The following is a 17,722-nucleotide window of genomic DNA, read 5'->3' as shown; positions in this document are numbered from 1 at the left end:
GTCCATTTTCAACCCAACTCGGGTTGTTTTTAACCCAACATTTGTTTTAGAGTGCAGAAATGCATTAAACCAAAACCTTACAAAACATGCTCACTGGAATTGACACTGGGTCTGAATGGGTTAAAGGTCCCTCATTGAGTGAACTATATGATACAGATTTGTATTTTTATAACCCCCATTCCTGAACACACACACACAGTAACGTGTCGCCTCCCTGCTCGTACACACCGCGCGGAGGAGCTCACAGCCCTCTTTCTGGCTCGTGCATTTGAAGAGAGGCATTGTTTTCATTCAGCGAAATACATTTTTTTTTTACGATTAAGTAAAAAAAAATATATATATAATATATATATATATATATATATATATATATATATATATATATATATATATATATATATATATATATATATATTTATATTAATAATAATAACATTGAAAGGATTTATCCCAGCGAGGTTGCATGCATAAGGCTGTTTTACCCTTGCACTTTCTGAGCGTTTCAGCACTGTCGCTGTCCAATAGTTCCCTCAGCTCTTTACAGCGAATTTGGGTGAATCCTTTGATGCTTTCCTGAGAAATGCACATAGGGGAACATTATGCATTGGAGTGCGTTTTTTTTTTTTTTTTTAATAGATTGGATGTTACTATGTAGAAGTCTAAGGTGCGTCATTCACAAGGCAGCGTACAAAGAGCTGTGTAAATGTGATATTTTCTTTATTTATAGTCCCTCTCCTTCGGCGGAACATACCATGTTACTGTATAACGATGAGAGGGGGAGAAAGAGCGTCGTGTGACATAAAGGGAGCTGCTTTTTCTCCTCTTCCTCCCCACTGCACTGAGCGCGTTTGAGACAGCCCTGTCGGTTTAAACCGGGAGGACACCCATACCGACTTCTTAATGCAAAAAAATAAAAGGGTAGCTAGAAGCAGGGGCGAGGGGAACGGAGGTAAAGCGAACTCTCACGGTCTGTCTCTCTCTCTTTCTCTCTCTCTCTCTCTCTCTCTCTCGTTTTTATTACATGAATGAATGAATTGAGTAGTAAGGGACAAATACAAGGAATCACGCCTCCGCCTGGACGACCAAACGCGTTTGATATTTGACTTGTGTTCAATGGTACGTGTTTGCATCTGTACATTTTCGGCGAAAACCAGAGTAGGACGTCTCATCCCGTCATTTGAAACACTTCAGAAGGCGTAGCAGCTGAAAGTCCTCGCGGTGAACATGGCAACTTTAACGAACGGACAGGTGGACGCCGCGGTGCACGGAGGAGCGGCCAGTACGAACGGGCTCGTGAACGGAATAAGCCACACTCACAGTCCCGCGAGCTGCGCCACCATTCCCATGAAGGACCACGATGCCATCAAACTATTCATCGGACAGATACCCCGCAACCTGGACGAGAAGGACCTTCGGCCGCTCTTCGAGGAATTTGGCAAGATCTACGAGCTCACCGTGCTGAAAGACCGCTTCACTGGCATGCACAAAGGTACGTTTCGCTCGCGAGAGCAGTTTCCCACTCGATTCCTGTCACTCTAATGTCTTGATTTGCTTTGCTTCCGTCTCAATCATAAAAAAGGATGCTATTAACGACAGGCTTGAATGAACTGGCTATTTTATATGTAAAATATGAAACATGTAAGTGAATAATTCATTCACTGGTGTACTACAAAAGTTAAGCATTGATTTAGAATACTTGACACGAAGCGAATATAGTAGCGTCAGAAGGCAAATGGTAGGCTACTTAGCTGTTTTTACGCGATCCTATTTTGTAGGATGGGGTGGCGGGGGATGGAGAGATATGGGCTTTTCACACCTGAAATCGATGTATCTTATTCTGTTTTTATTTTCTGGGTTAATTCTAGGTAGCTAGTCAAGATTTGTAAACCTTAACGTTCTTATTTGAATATTTCTAAGTTGAATAACTCTTGACAAATATTGCGCGCGACGTGTTTCAGAAATGCTTGTGCATCTGTGTGAAAAGTCGCTATGTAGAGCAAAATAAATATAGTCTATTCATCTCCATTTGACGCGTCTGCCATCGCTGTTCGACATCCTAACTCTTTCCCCTCAGACGTGGAGACTAAACACGGCGCGTGAAACTTTCAGCAAATGTACAAAGCGTATGAATATTTAATGAGGTAAGCACTGAGGCAAGTTTGTGATGGGTGTCTGTCTGTTGCTAAACAACTCGACTAACGTTTTAGCGTCGTGTTGTTTCGTTAGCGGTGCTAGTACAACCCAGGGATAAAAGTAATTCCCTTCCAAAATGGCAAGTGTGAAACGTGTTTATCCCAGGGTTACAACTGGTCTTTACGTCGTGTTGAAAAAGACATTAACCCAGGGTTAAGTGTAGTTTGAAAAGCCATGTTCTGTAGAAGGTGTCTTGAGGTCCAGCTCGCTTATAAGTCCATCACTTTGTTAGGCATTACATTAATGTGTGTGTGTGTGTGTGTGTGTGTGTGTGTGTGTGTGTTCAGGTTTTGCTTCCATTGTGCTGACTAGATGTTCAAAGATAGAAAATCCTAAAATGGTCATTGTGGGGACCAGCTAGTGTTCCTAATGATTTGACATACTAAATAAAACATATTTGAGATTTCTTAAATAGTATTAACTCGGTATAAAAACAACAGAAGCTAATGCAAAGTCTCCACCATGGTAGAAAAAAATGAATGTGTGTGTACTTGTGTATGTTTGACCTTCCATAAACATTTCCCCAATTAGTTTTCTTTAGAGATCGTGTTGTGTGCACAACAGAAAAAAACTCCCTTGTATACTATCTGAAACAAGTAGGCTATTATCTTGAGTCTTTTGTCTAAGTATAATCATGCAAGGACTAAAGGTAAATGGCAGCCGTCGAGACAATGTAAGAGAACATTATGAGCAAGGATAGGATCTGTACTGAAAGGGATCTGTCCAATAACCTCTTAATTGGGGTTGTGTAGCCATGATTGTTCCTGTTCTATTGCTTCACAATAAAATATTAATTTATGATGACAGTCCACACAATAGCATTTCAGTGTGGTGTGTTCTAGCCGTAACAGCCACCGAACTATAATTACCTCCTGCTTATCTTCTCTTTGCCAGTTGGTGTCATACGCAGCAACTCACATCTCCGGTTAGGTTCGGCCGCAACTGTGCCTTGTTTGTGCGCTCGCTCGCTCCTGCAGTGTGGTAATTACTGCTGAAGTTGTGTACCTGTGGTGTGTTCGGAAAGATCAATTCCTGAAGCCCTCAGCCAGGGGTCCAAAGGGGGATCTTCCCAGGGGTGACATTATTTCACAGGCTTGTCTAATTGATCCCCAACCCAGAGGACATTGTTTGGCTTTAGGGTCACATCAGTGGCTAATTTACCCATCCAACACTGAGAGTCGAGGGAAGAAGCTGCTTACCCAAGCCCCAGGGATGAAGTCCCTCTGTTGTAGTAAACAAAGCTGTCCTCTGTATGTGCCTAGCAAAAATGTGGCTTTGAGAAGCGGATCTGGGGAGGGTAGGAGGTTATCTTTTATTAATAGCACCGCTGGAGTACTCCCCGTCCGGTGGTTAATCATGTTGCTCGTGAACTATGGGGAGTCATGCCGGCTGATTCTAGGAACTGTCTCCTTTTTGCAATATATGGTCCTTTGTACCCATCCCCCCACTGCAGGGTCTGTATTCACTAGTGTGGTCGTCAGGCCTGCTTGGCTCTATGTTACGACTGAGTTTAGGTACTCGTTCACTCCCTCTCCACAACATAAGCACTGGCGTCAGTGTCTCTCAAAATCTATTTCCGTTTGGCAGCGGTGCCATTCTCTCCGTACCCTGCAGTACGCTGGGGCCTGTCCGTTTTGGAGCTCTCTTAGCTTCTAGAACTTAATATGCTTTTTTGTAAAACTGACCTTTCCCTTCACTTTCAGGAAAAATAGTACCTTGTCACTTGGGCAGCACCCTTAAAAAGTGCTTATATGTACACTTAAAGGGATAGATAACCTAAAATGAAAATTTTGTCATCATTTACTCGCCCTCGTGTGGTTCCAGACCTGTATGTGTTTATTGCTTCTGTTGAACAGATATTTTGACACAAGGTCACATTGGACCCAAAAAATTTCTTTTGAGTTCCACAGAAGAAAGAAAGTCTAACAGGTTTTGAATGAGATGAGGGTGAGTAAAGATGAAAGAATTATAATTTTGGGCTAATTGTCCCTTTAAAGTCGGAAGTTGTAGTTGTCTTTTCTGCTCTATTGTGACAGTGAAACAGCTTTTCAAACAAGAAAAAAATGTAGAGCGGGACTTGATTTTGTCCGTCGGGAATTGATCATTGTTTGCTAATTGCTGCGATCTCATGTGAGTGACAAGTTGCTGGAGGGAAGGGATTATTGTCCCGCTCTCTTGCCAGTGAACATGTCATCACACTCTAAAAAAAAAAAAAAAATACTGGGTTAAAAACAACCCAAGTTGGGTTGAAATTGGACAAACCCAGGTTGTTTTAACCCAGAGCTTGGGTTAAATGTTTGCCCAACCTGCTGGGTAGTTTTATTTAACCCAAGTATTGTTTAAAAATGACTGTATTGCTTACTTAAAATTAACCCAAAGTTTGTTGGAAATTAACATTTATAAATATGTTTAATAATTGAATGTTTTTAATATGTTTAATGAATAATAATTAAACAATAAACTTGCTTATTAATGTTTAACTTTTTGATTATTATTGTTGCCTCTAGTAATTATGCATCTGATTTTTAATTTCCAACCTGTTTTGGGTTCATTTTAAGCCAGCCATATAATAATTTTTAAACAATAGTTAGGTTAAATAAAACTGCCCAGCACACTGGGCAAACATTTATCACAACCGCTAGGTTAAAACAACCCAATTGCTGGGTTTGTCCATTTTCAACCCAGCTTGGGTTGTTTTTAACCCAGCATTTTTTTAGAGCAGAGAAGAGATGATTTCAAAGGGACATTAAAGGATCTACCTCAGTGACAAACTAAAAGCTAGCAAGCTACCACTGAAAAAGTGCTTTATTTTTTCTGACTGTGCCTCCCAAACAAATGATTATTCTTTAAAGCTCCATAAATATTCTATTCCTACAGTTGTCTGCCCTCCTTGATCATTAACATGATCGTATTGTCTTGTTTTTCATCATTATAGGAAGTTCTCCATCTTGGCTCTTCATCCATCTCCACCTCCACCCACTTCCTCTCTTCACACGTTATCACCTCCTCCAGCCTGCTGCATGTCTCTGCCGTCTCTCCTCTTCCAATCGTGCAATTTTTCTTTCCATTCACCGTCTAGAAGGGGTTTTGTCATCCATTTATTCACTCACTTACCCTCCTACACACATCGTTCAAGATTTACCATTACACTCCATGCTGAGATGAGGTCCTGAGAGCAGGTCTGCAGCTCTCTGTTGGGGTCTAGGATAACGGAAACAGCAGAACCTCAATATTTTCAGTGCAAATATTGGTCTCTCTTAAAGATAGTTTCTGCTTCTTGGAGATGATTGGATAGATGTTGACATGACAGACTGAGACAGCGGTATGGCAAGCCAGTGTAGACTGCTGAGATCACATCCAATCACAAAATGAAACTTCTGTCATTATTTACTCACCTTCCTGTTGTTCCAAACCTGTATGACTTTATTTCTTGCGAAGGTTGTGAAAAATGTCCATACAATTGGGATCCAATGTTGTTTGGATACCAATGTTCTTCAAAATATCTCCTTTTGTACTCCAAAGAAATAAGAAAGTCATACAGGTTTGGAACGACATGAAGGTGAGTAAATTATAACAGAATTTTCTTTTTTGGGTGAACTATGCCTTTAATTGCAGGTGGTTCATTTTCAGCAGATTCTAAAATCGTCAAGAAAACGATCCCGCGTTGTTCAGGTAAACACCAGAAGCAAACATTGTTGAGAAGCGTGAGCGTTTGAAGTTGTGATGAGCGTAGGTGGAGAGGGAGCGCGTTTGATGCTATAAAGAAGCACGTAGGAGGAGACGCTGCATTTTCATACTATGCTGCTGAATTCTATTTTTGATAGTCATTATTCTCATGCATATGGTCTACTTTTGTGCTCTGTTTTTGATATGCAGACGTGGCGTGCGGGCATACATTTGATTTTGCTATGCTGGATGCGCATCTGGAGCCATGACTGAATAAAGCACGATGCGTTTTACGTGTAGACTCTAATGAGACACTGAACGGAGAGGGCTTCATTCATCCTCATGCCTGAGCAGCCAAAGTAATGATTCTGTACATCAGTTATCTAGTCTTAAGACTCCCGTCTCTCAGGACAACGTGAGAAAGAGGCAACACTGGCTAAAGGATGGAGATCGGGAGAGTGATGGATTGAAAAAGAGAGTAGAACGAGGAGAAACAAAACAAAAAGATGGATGAAAACAGACAAAAAAAAAAAGAGTTCAGCACAGGAATGGGCTTGTGTTTTAAACTGAGTAATAGAAGTAGACAAGTAGAAAGAGAGTTGGATGGAGAAAACTGGGTACTTGGGGGGGGCAGGCCTGAGCTGGGGGGAGTTCTTGAGTCCTCCGTTCACCAGCACTTTCATTTGGCTGCTCTGCGTGACTCAGCACAGCTAATAGAGGCCATTTGTACCGGTCACCAACAGCTACAGGAAACATGCTGCGGACTGTAACATCTTCTCCTTGCACGCCTTTTAGCGTAGGGGAGATTGCCGCTATGCACCGAATGACTATCCCACCCTTCTTGCAAAGTCTGAGATTGTGATGGTTAGCATTGTCTTGTTTAGCTGGAGCTCATGACTAGCTTCCGTGTTTAAAGTCCACCTGAAAGTTTTTTTTTTTTTATATCTTTTAGTATGAATATGTTAGCCTTAAAGGGATAGTTAACCCAAAAATGAAAATTCTGTCATCATTTACTCACCCTCAAGTTGTTCCAAACCTGCATAAATTTCTTTGTTCTGCTGAACACAAAGGAAGATATTTGGAAGAATGTTTGTAACCAAGCAGATCTCACCCCACATTGACTACCATAGTAATTTCCCCCCCCTACTATGGTAGTCAATGGGAGGTGAGATCTGCATGGTTACAAACATTCTTCCAAATATCTTTTTTTGTGTGTGTGTGTTCAGCAGAACAAAAAGGTTTGGAACAACTTGAAGGTGAGTAAATGATGACAGAATTTTCATTTTTGGGTGAACTATCCCTTTAAGGTTAGGAATAAGCTGGTGTGTTCAAAAACAATGACAAAATTCACATTTAGGAGATATAAGCATTCAAAACTTAGTCTAAAATGGATCATGGATTTTTATGATATCACTGTGGACTTCAGCTTCTCATCAGATCTTCTGTCCAATCAAATGCTCTCTAGAATCTAAAGCGTCCCACCCCCTACATTATAAAGAGATGCTGAAGATGTGGCTAAAATCGGTCACTTGTTCACACATTAACTATTTTCTACATGGTGAATGGCACATAGAAATCTATGTAGGGGATATGGAATGATTCAGACAGTGTAAATATGCTTTCCATTGAGGCGAATGAAGTCTAGTTTTACGTTAGTGTCGCAGCAACACTCACACAGTCTGCTCTGGTCCAGAGACACATTAGCACAGAGTGGATCATGACAAAAGAGTCGGCGTAGACCCCAAAACATATCGGACCCATTTGAATTCTGCACAGAATGCTATATTTTAAAGTGATATGGAGGAGATTAGGAGGAGAAATGGTTAGAGATTAGAAGGAAACTTACCTAGCTTATTGGTTCTGGCCGAGCTGTGATATAAACAAAACGCTATTGGCTATTTTAAAAAAAGTGGTTGTTCGATATATCCCGCCCTGTCTTTGTTTCAGTTGAAATTACATCAACACAAACAACACAGTGGGCCTTTAAGAGGACAAATTTTATTTATTATGATTTCTAACTTTAAAATATCAATGTCTAAGATGCTTTTTATTTTCAAGACAGTTGTGTTTCAAAGGTCCTAACAAGCTCTCCTTGAAAAAAATGTACAAGTACAAATGTTTTCCATTGGGGTATCGTGTTATCTAGAGACTGTGTTAACGGGTAAGAAAATTCTGTTTCTGGGCAACCTAAACCTGAGTTTCTGGGCAGGATTTTTCTAAAAGACAATTGGATGTCCTTGCCGGAGAAAGAGAAATGCTGGGTTTTTCCTCCTGCGGCTTGGTGTTAATTCAGCTCGCGTCCTGGACTCACCATTGCATTGCTGTTGCATCATCTGCACACACAGCGTTTCTCTTTTTTTTCCTCTCTAGCTCGTTCGAATCTGCAGATGTTCCGAGCCTCGGCCCATCCCAAATCCTCTCAAGCCTCTAGTCTCCAATTGCTCATCCCCGCCGAGAAAGCGCAGACAAGCTCCCGCTTCGAGTGCGGTATCTGCGCCGCATGATCGATGCGTCTGCTTTGTTTATGAGTGAGTCGACGTGTCACTGCGGAGGTCGCCGCTGACCGTAGGTCGCCTTCTCAATATGCAGCATGTCTGCACTGAATATAAGTAGCAGTGGTGGCATGAACATGCATGTAAATATGCATACATGAGGGCAGGCCCATTTTTCAGGCGGACAGTCGAAAGGGTGGCAGAACTGTTTTTGTCCAGCGTTATTTGTGGCAATTGCCACAGAGGTCAGCCATCAAGAGAAAAGATAGTTACTCAAGGTGAGCAATGACTTGCAGATGGAAGAGAGGAAAAAGAAAATGCTGCATGTGTTGGCCGCAGGTTTGGAGTTCTACAGGATAGAGAACCTGTCTAGCAGTCCTAACCCTGCGGTGGCCCTTATTAGCTAGTGTGACCCTGTTGTGCTGTCTGAATTGGGCCAAAATGTAGCCATTTTCTCATACCTCGAGGCACTTTAAAACTCGTCTCGGACAGCATGGAAACATGTTTTTGTGCAACAGCTAATCCCAAAACACTCATCTCATGAATTTCATCTGTTATCTACCATAACTCTCGGTCAGATAGCTGTGTGAACTTTTAAACTGGAAGTAATGCCGCTTGGCGGAGGCGATTTACTTTCTAAATTGAAAACTATGCAAATATGCTTCACTGCGCAGCTTTTGCAGGCTTCCTAAAATTTTATCCTGCAAGATTTATGTCCGGCGTAATGGCCTTGTTGTGTTTTCATATATTTAAATAGCTCGACTCGAAGAGCAAAGCAGGGCTAAACTAGGTTCAGCTTTAAAAGTTTTATAAGGTTTAGCTGTAATTTCATATAAACTGTGCCGATGAAAAGCCTGAGGCCACACCCCCCTCTGCGGCACACTGGTTTTAGCTCGCTCTGTCTGTGAATTACAATTTTGATTTAAGAACCTCCGAAGCCTTGCAGTTTCTGACAACAGCTCTAGCAAAATTAATAGTTTCTGTTTTCAAACTAGTTGCATCATCTAAGTGTTATTGTGGTGTGTGTGTTAAATATTTAAAGGGTTTAGGAGTGATATGTGCACTGCTGTCTAGGCAAGGCTAAGAAAAGGTGTTATAGTGCTCAAAATACAGCAAGAAAACAGAGCTGTCAGTTAAAATGCTTCAGCTTCATCTGGAGAAGCTCTTTGCTTCGAAATGCTTCCATTTTTCTTGCTGTAATATGAATTGACTAATAAAAACATGGATCCAGTATTTATTTTTTAAAGCATGGACTTTTTTTGTTTCTCGTTCGCTGCATTTGAGGTCACCACTCAGTAGCTAATAGATTTACTATGGCTCCAGATTGATTTGTCACATGACATTTATGACTCATGTGATTGGTTCAAATTCTGTGTTTACCCATGAGCAAAGAAGGAAGCATACAGGTTGCATAATTCTGGGGTGAATGAAAACTTTCTAAGCAATAACCTATTTAGACCAATGATTGCTTATTTTCTCCTCAGAAATGGTTTTCGCTACTCCACTCTGCAAGCAAAATACAAAAATAACCACATTGTAATTTAACATGTAATGATTTTTTAATGCAGCGTACCTGATGCGATCTGACAATCTACATAGAATCTATCTTGTTAAAAATACACCTGTGTGCTCTTTTTGTCTGAGCCCTTTACATCATTTTAAATTCTTTTTTTCTCATTATGTGAAGCGTTACCTATTTGTTAGTCTAATGATGTTGTATTCGAACTCCATTAATTAGTGTGCAGAGAATGGTGGGGTAGAAAACTAAAAGCAGACAAAAGCCTAGGTAATAGCTTAGATTATTTTCATTGCATGGATTGATTTAAGCACGCAACATTTTAATTACTTTTTAATGTAAACGAGCACAAAGAAGGAGAAAAAGAGAGCAAACTACTTGGAAAGGAATGAAGGGGCTGTGTAGTGTTAATCATCAGTGTGTCTTTTTATAGTGGATTGTAAATAGGGCTACACTGAAGCTGTAAAATTACAATGAACCTGGTTGTTAGAATAACTGTTGGTTGTTTGACTGTGAGCAGGTTTAGACAGCTGTTTTTGCAGTACTTGCATTGATTTCTTTAGGAAAATCTGTGGATATGTGATAAATGGAGCTTATTGGTAACTGAAAACTTAGCCAACTTTGTTTTGTTTTGTTTTTGAGGAGTATGCCAGTTACAGTCCTGGTTTACATCTTTTTGATGGAAGACAAAAAAAAAAAAAATCTCTCCTTGCATGTAAGATGTTTTTCTCTATAGTGGTGCAGTTTTCTTTAAGGAGACCTGGAATCAATAACATAATATAATTTTCAATATTTCCTTTTTGTGTATGTCAAAGAGTAGCTTTGATGTTTCAAAATCCAGCCTCAAAAGATTCTGTGTTAAAAAAGCTAAGGGATAGTGTAGATGTGTAAACTTTGTAAATTATGTTTCTCCCAATTCTGTAAAAAAAAAAAATAAATAAAAATAAATCTCTTTCACAGATGTGTGGGCTGTGATATGTAGGGCCCTATGAAATCTTTTTTTTTTTTTTTTTTCTAAATTCCATTTTATTTTATTTTTTCAAATTCCGTTTTTCTTTCCATTTTATTTTTTCTGGATTCAGTTTTTTTCCCCTGTTTTTATTTTGTTGGGATTCCATTTTAATGGAAAAATTACATTTTAGTAATCAAAAAGCATGTCTAATTAATTTGAAATCATGAAACTTATACAATAAATACAAAATACAATACAAAATTACATTTATTAGGAATGTATGAAATAGGTTTTTTTATTATTTTTTTCTCAAATTCCATTTTATTTTTTTTACCAAATTCTGTTTTCTGTTTTAAGGTTTTCTGGATTCCATTTTAATGGTTTAATTAAATTTTAATAATCAGACAGCATGTCTAATTAACTGATTTCATAAAAACAACAAAATTAATTTCTAAAAAAATTCTATGAAATGTTTTGTTTCTGTTTTTTCAGGAATTCTGTGTTGTGTATTTAATTTTTCTGTCAGTCAAATGAAGGCATAAAACATTAATTTATATTTTATAAGACATTATATAAACAAACAGTGCTTTACTGTTAAAATTAAAACATGGAAGAAAAATTGAGTTTTAATACTAATCATTTATGGTTATTATTGTAGCGTTAGTATTATTATTACCTTGAGATGTAGCTAAATTCTACTGTACAACAGCAATATATTTCTGTCACAATTTCTTCAAGTTAAACCAAACTTTTATTTTGACGGGTTGACCTGAAGACCTTTGAGTTTGGGTGTGTTTATGAAATGATGATAGTTTTTCTCAAATTAAATTGTAAAATGCTCATGAAGTGACTCTTAGAGTGGCTCTGGAGATGAATTTCATGGATTCATGTCCTCATATAGTGAGGCTGCAGAGACTGAAAACGCCGTGAGTGTCACGCTTCAGTGTGTGTGTGTGTGTGTGTGTGTGGTAAATGAAACTACGCATCTGCGCCATTCATTCACACAGAGACACGTAAAACATGCAGGATTCATATTTAAATGGTCTTTTTGTGGTTTAACATTCACAGACACTAGTCTATATCACAATTTGATTTAAGTATACTGACCTACTTTTTATTTATTCGTCAAAAATTTGACACATTCCGTGAGTTTCCGCATTATAGGCTACAGTAAATTCTGTCTGGATTCCGCGATTCCGAAGATGCACATTTCCACACATATAAACAGCCGTTAAACTTATGGATCCAAAGTACAGAACTAATTGAGATCCATGCATGCATTGCAGGAAGCGGTAGTATTTAAAATCCTGCAATGAACAGATGAAACAATATTCCATGGGTCAGTGATAGCATGAGTGCACACTGTGTGGCACGGGCCCATAATGGGTCTTTGCTTTATACAACACTCACCCACCATTTCCTTGTAAACAACAGCCTCTGTGTGTATTAAGCGTATGTGATTGCTAATAACATCCTGGTAACAACTTGATGTTTCGGCTTTCATAGATTATATTTTCTCATGTTATTATACATGACTGAACCAACATTTGTTTATGTCATATTAAATAGTCAAATAGATTAGCTATATTAAGCATAATTTGTCTTTTCTTTATGACAGAAGCAACAGTGCATTAAGAACTGCTGTTTTGTGAGCTACATGTCAGAACAGCCATCCATCTGCATTTTTATTATTTGGAGGACTTACCACTGAGTACGTCTGTACTGACACAAGGTGTTCTCGTACCTATGCTAATGTACCATCTTGTGCTGAGCTGTATTGAGATTTATCATGCAGAGTTTGATATAAAACAGAGGATGTGTGGAAGCTGGTCGTTTTCAGAGTAACAAGAGGGTATTGTGGGATACGTGAGGGTGGAGGATACGCTTCGCCTGCAGTCAGAGCAGATCGAGATGGTGATATGATACCGGCCGACTCCGGCACATGGAGATTGCAATGCTTATGTATGCAGTGTATTTGTGTAAACTGTATAAGTATAGCATTTAAAGTATCTACTTATCTTGTGGTTATAGATTTACAGTGTGCTTTGATACAAAAGTGATTTGACGGCGCTCCCGTACCCCAAGAAAAACACATAATGACTCTGGAACAACCCCCTATTAAACCATTATGAGATTATAATTAGCTTGACGTCGACTGAAACAGTCTATTTGTTATTCATAGGGGACTGCGATTTTTTTTTTTTATTGAGGCATTGTTAATAAATAAATCCTCATTAGTGATTTTCCCACTCAGTGTTATTGCATGTAAATAGGATTTTAATGTCATGATATTTATTGGACTGAAATTCATTCAGCATAAGACGTTTAAAGACCAACCGGACTGCTAGAGTATCAAGAACCTTTTTGTCTTTGTGTTTTCTTACAGCTTTGAGCTACGGTACCTGAACGGTTAAAATGGCTCAAACAAACCTTAGGAAAGTTTGCAGACTGTTAAGAAATAAAACATTGTTTTGCTCGTCTTTCAGGAAGCATAAAATTCAAAGTTATGAGGTTCAGGGTCAGTTCAAGCCTTTTCATTAATCCACTGCCATCAGAGTGGCTGTTAAAAAAAAAGAAAAAAAAGACATGACTTGTCAGGTTCTCGCACTTCTCATTTCATCCCATGAATTAAATGTGCCTGCAGTTTGCTTTTCAAATGGAGGTGAGAGAGCTGGAGAAATTGCAGACATCTTTTAAGGTTTGTTTTGGGAATTAGGAGAATATATGAATAAATTATGAGAATTATAAGAGAGAAATGGGGAGGTCAGACTGCAGAATGCTGCTAGGGCTAAACTCAAGGATCTTCAGAATGGAAGTCTGAAAGTTGCAGGTTGGATTTCAGCCGTGCTGTGAAAGTCTCCGTGGCAGTTTAAAATGTGCAGAGCCCACTTTCTGAGGCAGAAAATCTGTATTTCATGCCCAAAATGGGCATTAAACCTGCACTGAAAGTGATGCCACGAAAAGCTTGGGTGCTTGAGAAGCCCCTGCGTCGAAATACATGCGACATAACATTTGCTCATGAATTTTAATATGTTTGGGTTTAGTGGGGGGACCTTCATTTGCAAGAAAGCGCGAAAGAGCACGATAAAGATGGATGGCGAGGGAGGGGGGTTGGATAAAAGAGAAAGGAATCGGGCAGAAAGAGAGAACAGGGGAGTCCCTGAGACAGATGTCACCCTCACCACAGATTGATGGCTCTTGGCCAGTTTCCACGCCAAGCTTTGACCCCGCTGTCCTTTGCAGTAATTTATAGGTGACGTTTTTAAAGATTTAAGCACTATTTTGTGGCCATCATGGCCTCGGACAGAGAACGACCTTCTAATGTAGGGTCGCAGTCGGTCTGGAGCTAAAAATCGCACACATGCAGATCTGACAGTCCGGGACTGAATGTGAGCATTTGTTGTTGTATTCTCACAGGCCAGCTTGATTAATTAAAAACCCTGTTTGTTTTAAGGATGTATTTGAAACATACAGTGTGAGTATGACATTCAGGATAATAACTTTCAGCTTGAAACATAGAGGACTGGAAAGAGGAAGTGTAGGGGGACTAGACACCCTGTGCAGCCATTGGCTGTGTATCCAGTGGACCCAGCTGGGTCTGGTGTTGGCTGAGGTATATGAGAGGCCCTTATGTGTGCAGCAGTGGCTCGTGATCGGGGGGAGCCTCTCTAGCACATCATCACTCATTTGCAATTTAATGGCCCTAGAGATCACCCTTTCCTCACCCCACCAGCCCATTCCCAGCATGGCAAAGCTTATTAGCAGAGGTTTTAAATAATAATCTCAAGTGAATCTACTGCCCTATCCTTCCCCTTTCAAGATGCCTGGCCAGTGTGGTCCACCAGGGTGGCACTAAAAAGAGCTCTTTTGTTTATTCTGGCAGGGTTCAGATCGAGCCTAGAGATGTCTATAATACCTGGAGAAAGTTACCTGTTAATATTCCCATTCATCTATATTAATAAAATATCCATTTCATAAATTCATTTGATTTTTTTAAGAGCCTCTATCTATCTATCTATCTATCTATCTATCTATCTATCTATCTATCTATCTATCTATCTATCTATCTATCTATCTATCTATCTATCTATCTATCTATCTATCTATCTATCTATCGTTCATTTGTTTGTTCTATCCATCTATCTTTTTATTATTCATTTGTTCTATTCATCTACCTCTCGTTCATATCTATCTTAGTTTGTTTCTTCTTTCCATCTATCGCTTGTTTGTTTATTCTTTCCATCAGTCTGTCATTTGTTAAATCTATCTACCTATCGTTCGTTCGTTTGTTCTATTCATCCAACTAACATTCATTTGTTCTATCTATCGCTCTTTCATTCTATCATCTACCTGTCGTTCATTTGTTATATCTATCTACCTTTCGTTCATTCATTCTATCTATCATTTGTTTTTTGTTCTATCATCTATCATTCATTTGTTATATCTATCTACCTATCGTTCATTCATTCTATCCATCCACCTATCTATCTATCGTTTGTTCATTTGTTTGTTCTCTCCATCTATCTATTGTTTGTGTTCTATCCATATATCTATCATTCATTTGTTCTATCTATCTATCTATCTATCTATCTATCATTCAGTCATTCTATCCATCTGCCTGTCGTTCTATCTATCTATCTATCTATCTATCTGTCTGTCTGTCTGTCTGTCTTTCAGTCATTCTATCCATCTGCCTGTCTATCTATCTATCTATCTATCTATCTATCTATCTATCTATCTATCTATCTATCTATCTATCTATCTATCTATCTATCTATCTATCTATCTATCTATCGTTTGTTTGTTCTATCATATATCTATCATTCATTTGTTCTATCTATTGTTTGTTTTTTTTGTTCGTTCTATCCTGTCGTCCATTTGTTCTATCCATCTATCTGTTTGTTTGTTCTATCAATCTGTCATTTGTTCTATCTATCTATCTACCTGCCTTTCATTCTGTCTATCGTTCGTTCATTCGTTTGTTCTGTCCATCTTTCAGTCATTTGTTTGTTCTAGCCATCTATCTATATTTGTTCGTTGGTTTTATCCATCTATCAATCTATCATTTGTCATATCTATCTTCCTATTGTTCATTCATTCTATCCATCTATCGTTCGTTTGGTCGGTTGTTATCTGTATCTTTCTGTGGCTTTCTAGTTACAGTTATATGAATTTATTAAAATTATAATCATCATTGATTCTGTTTGGAAATATTATTTTTGCAATCCTACTGGCATAAATATTAGACTCTTCATCTTTAAGAAATAAACAGTGAACTTTTGCTTTGTTTTTGTTTTTTATAAGAAACTGTCTTATAGTTTCAATTCATGACTCTGGAGTTTTCCCTGGAGACCCCCAGTCGATTCAGACATATTTAGAGCTGTCTGGAGGTAGCAGACTACATTATGGTTCTCGACGAACATTATGGCTTTGTAATAATGTCCCAGGCTTTGATGACACTGATAACTACGACTGGCTAACAATTCTGCTTTCAGTAGGCAAATCATCTAGTCTATGCAGACTACTCTTTCATTTAATTCCCATGTCATACCCACGTGTAGTTGCACGCTGCTACGCTACCTCGGATGCTCTGCCCGAGGGCATTAAATTCACAAAAAAAGACTTGAAATTGAAGCTCTGCAGTCCTACTTATTTAAGGAGAGAAAGATAGTGTAGGGTTGCTCTGCCAAACGGATAAATATTACGAGTTTTGAGGATTGTAGAAGCGCTTTCCACCGTGGGCCTCCTCACCCTGAGCAGCTTAGCTGTCCTCTTTTTAAAAGAGTGAGGAACATGGGTATCAGCGTGAAGCAGCCACGAGGGCCTTCACAGCATGCGTCTGTGTGCATGTGCAGGATTTTAGGAGAGCAGCCATAATGCTCTGTTTCCTGTAGAGAGTCAGCTTGACTTCCTGTCTGGGCCGCGCTCACATTGGAAAGGATATCGAGCGTGCGTTTGATAAAACATTTTCTGTTTACAAATCCTATTATGCACGTTTGCTGTGTCCTTGGAGTTGATTGCTGGTCCATGTTAGCTTTAGTAAACGTCTTAATTGTGTTAAATGGATAGAAAGGCTGGCAGATTAGAAGCCATTAATGAGCGTTGTGTGAGCGTGCATATTCCCGAGATGCCACTTTTGTTGTGTTGGCAGGCGAGGAGGGAGAGAGTATGCCAGCGTCACCTTGAAACTCAAAAACACTGGAGAAACAGGTCATTGTGTCTCTGCTGAAAAGAGGTACACATCGCTCTCTCTCGCTTTCTCACTCGCTCTCCGCACCCTTTACAATCTCTTTGGATTCTCTCTCTCCCTCTCGCTCTCCCTTTCCATCTGAACAGTAGATAAGCTCACTGAGGGAGAGTTTAAAGGACTCTCCATTTGTGTATAAATAGCTTAGGATGAATTATTGAGGGACCCAGGGTTACTAATAATCCCCCTGGACCCATCCGACAATGACATAGAAGATAGAGGGAAAACAATTACACTGGGTTCCTCCTGAGGAGGACTGGGTGGAAGGATGGAGGAGGAGAGGGGGGTGCAGACGGAGACGCCGCAGAAGCCCCTCACCGACTTCCCGTCTTGGCTAATAAAGCCAATTAAGTCGGTAGAATCAATGGGCATGCGAGCGGTCCCGGAAAGAGGAGGCATAATGATTCATGTCCTCCGCCCGGAACGTCCCGTCCCTTTTGTCCACGCGGCCAGGAGGACAGCGGGACACTGACGGGATGAGACAAGTGGACCGCGGGGGAATATTAAGGAGCTGTTTGTGTCTGCTGGTGTCAATGCAAGGACGGCACCGATAGGGTGAGAGGTGCAGTCAGACAGGCCGGTCACCCTGCCACGCACTCGCTCAATTTCGGAAGGCCGGTCTCTGCGCTCTAGTCTGTCTGCGCTTCAGCTCTAGC

General features: G+C 39.7%; 1 protein-coding gene across 9 annotated transcripts in view; it reads left to right on the top strand.

Annotated features, from left to right (window-relative positions):
* Positions 1–461: 461 nt before the first annotated feature.
* celf4 (CUGBP, Elav-like family member 4) overlaps positions 462–17,722 on the top strand; it is a 104,534-nt gene continuing 87,273 nt past the window's right edge. For all 9 annotated transcript variants that reach the window (XM_067375148.1, XM_067375147.1, XM_067375141.1 and 6 more), the window contains exon 1: positions 462–1,489. In XM_067375148.1, coding sequence (XP_067231249.1) covers positions 1,225–1,489 — 265 coding nt within the window. In that variant the 5' untranslated portion in view covers positions 462–1,224. The remainder of the gene's footprint in view (positions 1,490–17,722) is intronic.

Source organism: Chanodichthys erythropterus, chromosome 22, assembly GCF_024489055.1.
Source record: "Chanodichthys erythropterus isolate Z2021 chromosome 22, ASM2448905v1, whole genome shotgun sequence".
In the NCBI taxonomy this organism is placed as follows: domain Eukaryota; kingdom Metazoa; phylum Chordata; class Actinopteri; order Cypriniformes; family Xenocyprididae; genus Chanodichthys; species Chanodichthys erythropterus.
Note: the sequence above shows the minus strand (reverse complement) of the source record. Positions and strands in the feature narration are given on the sequence as shown.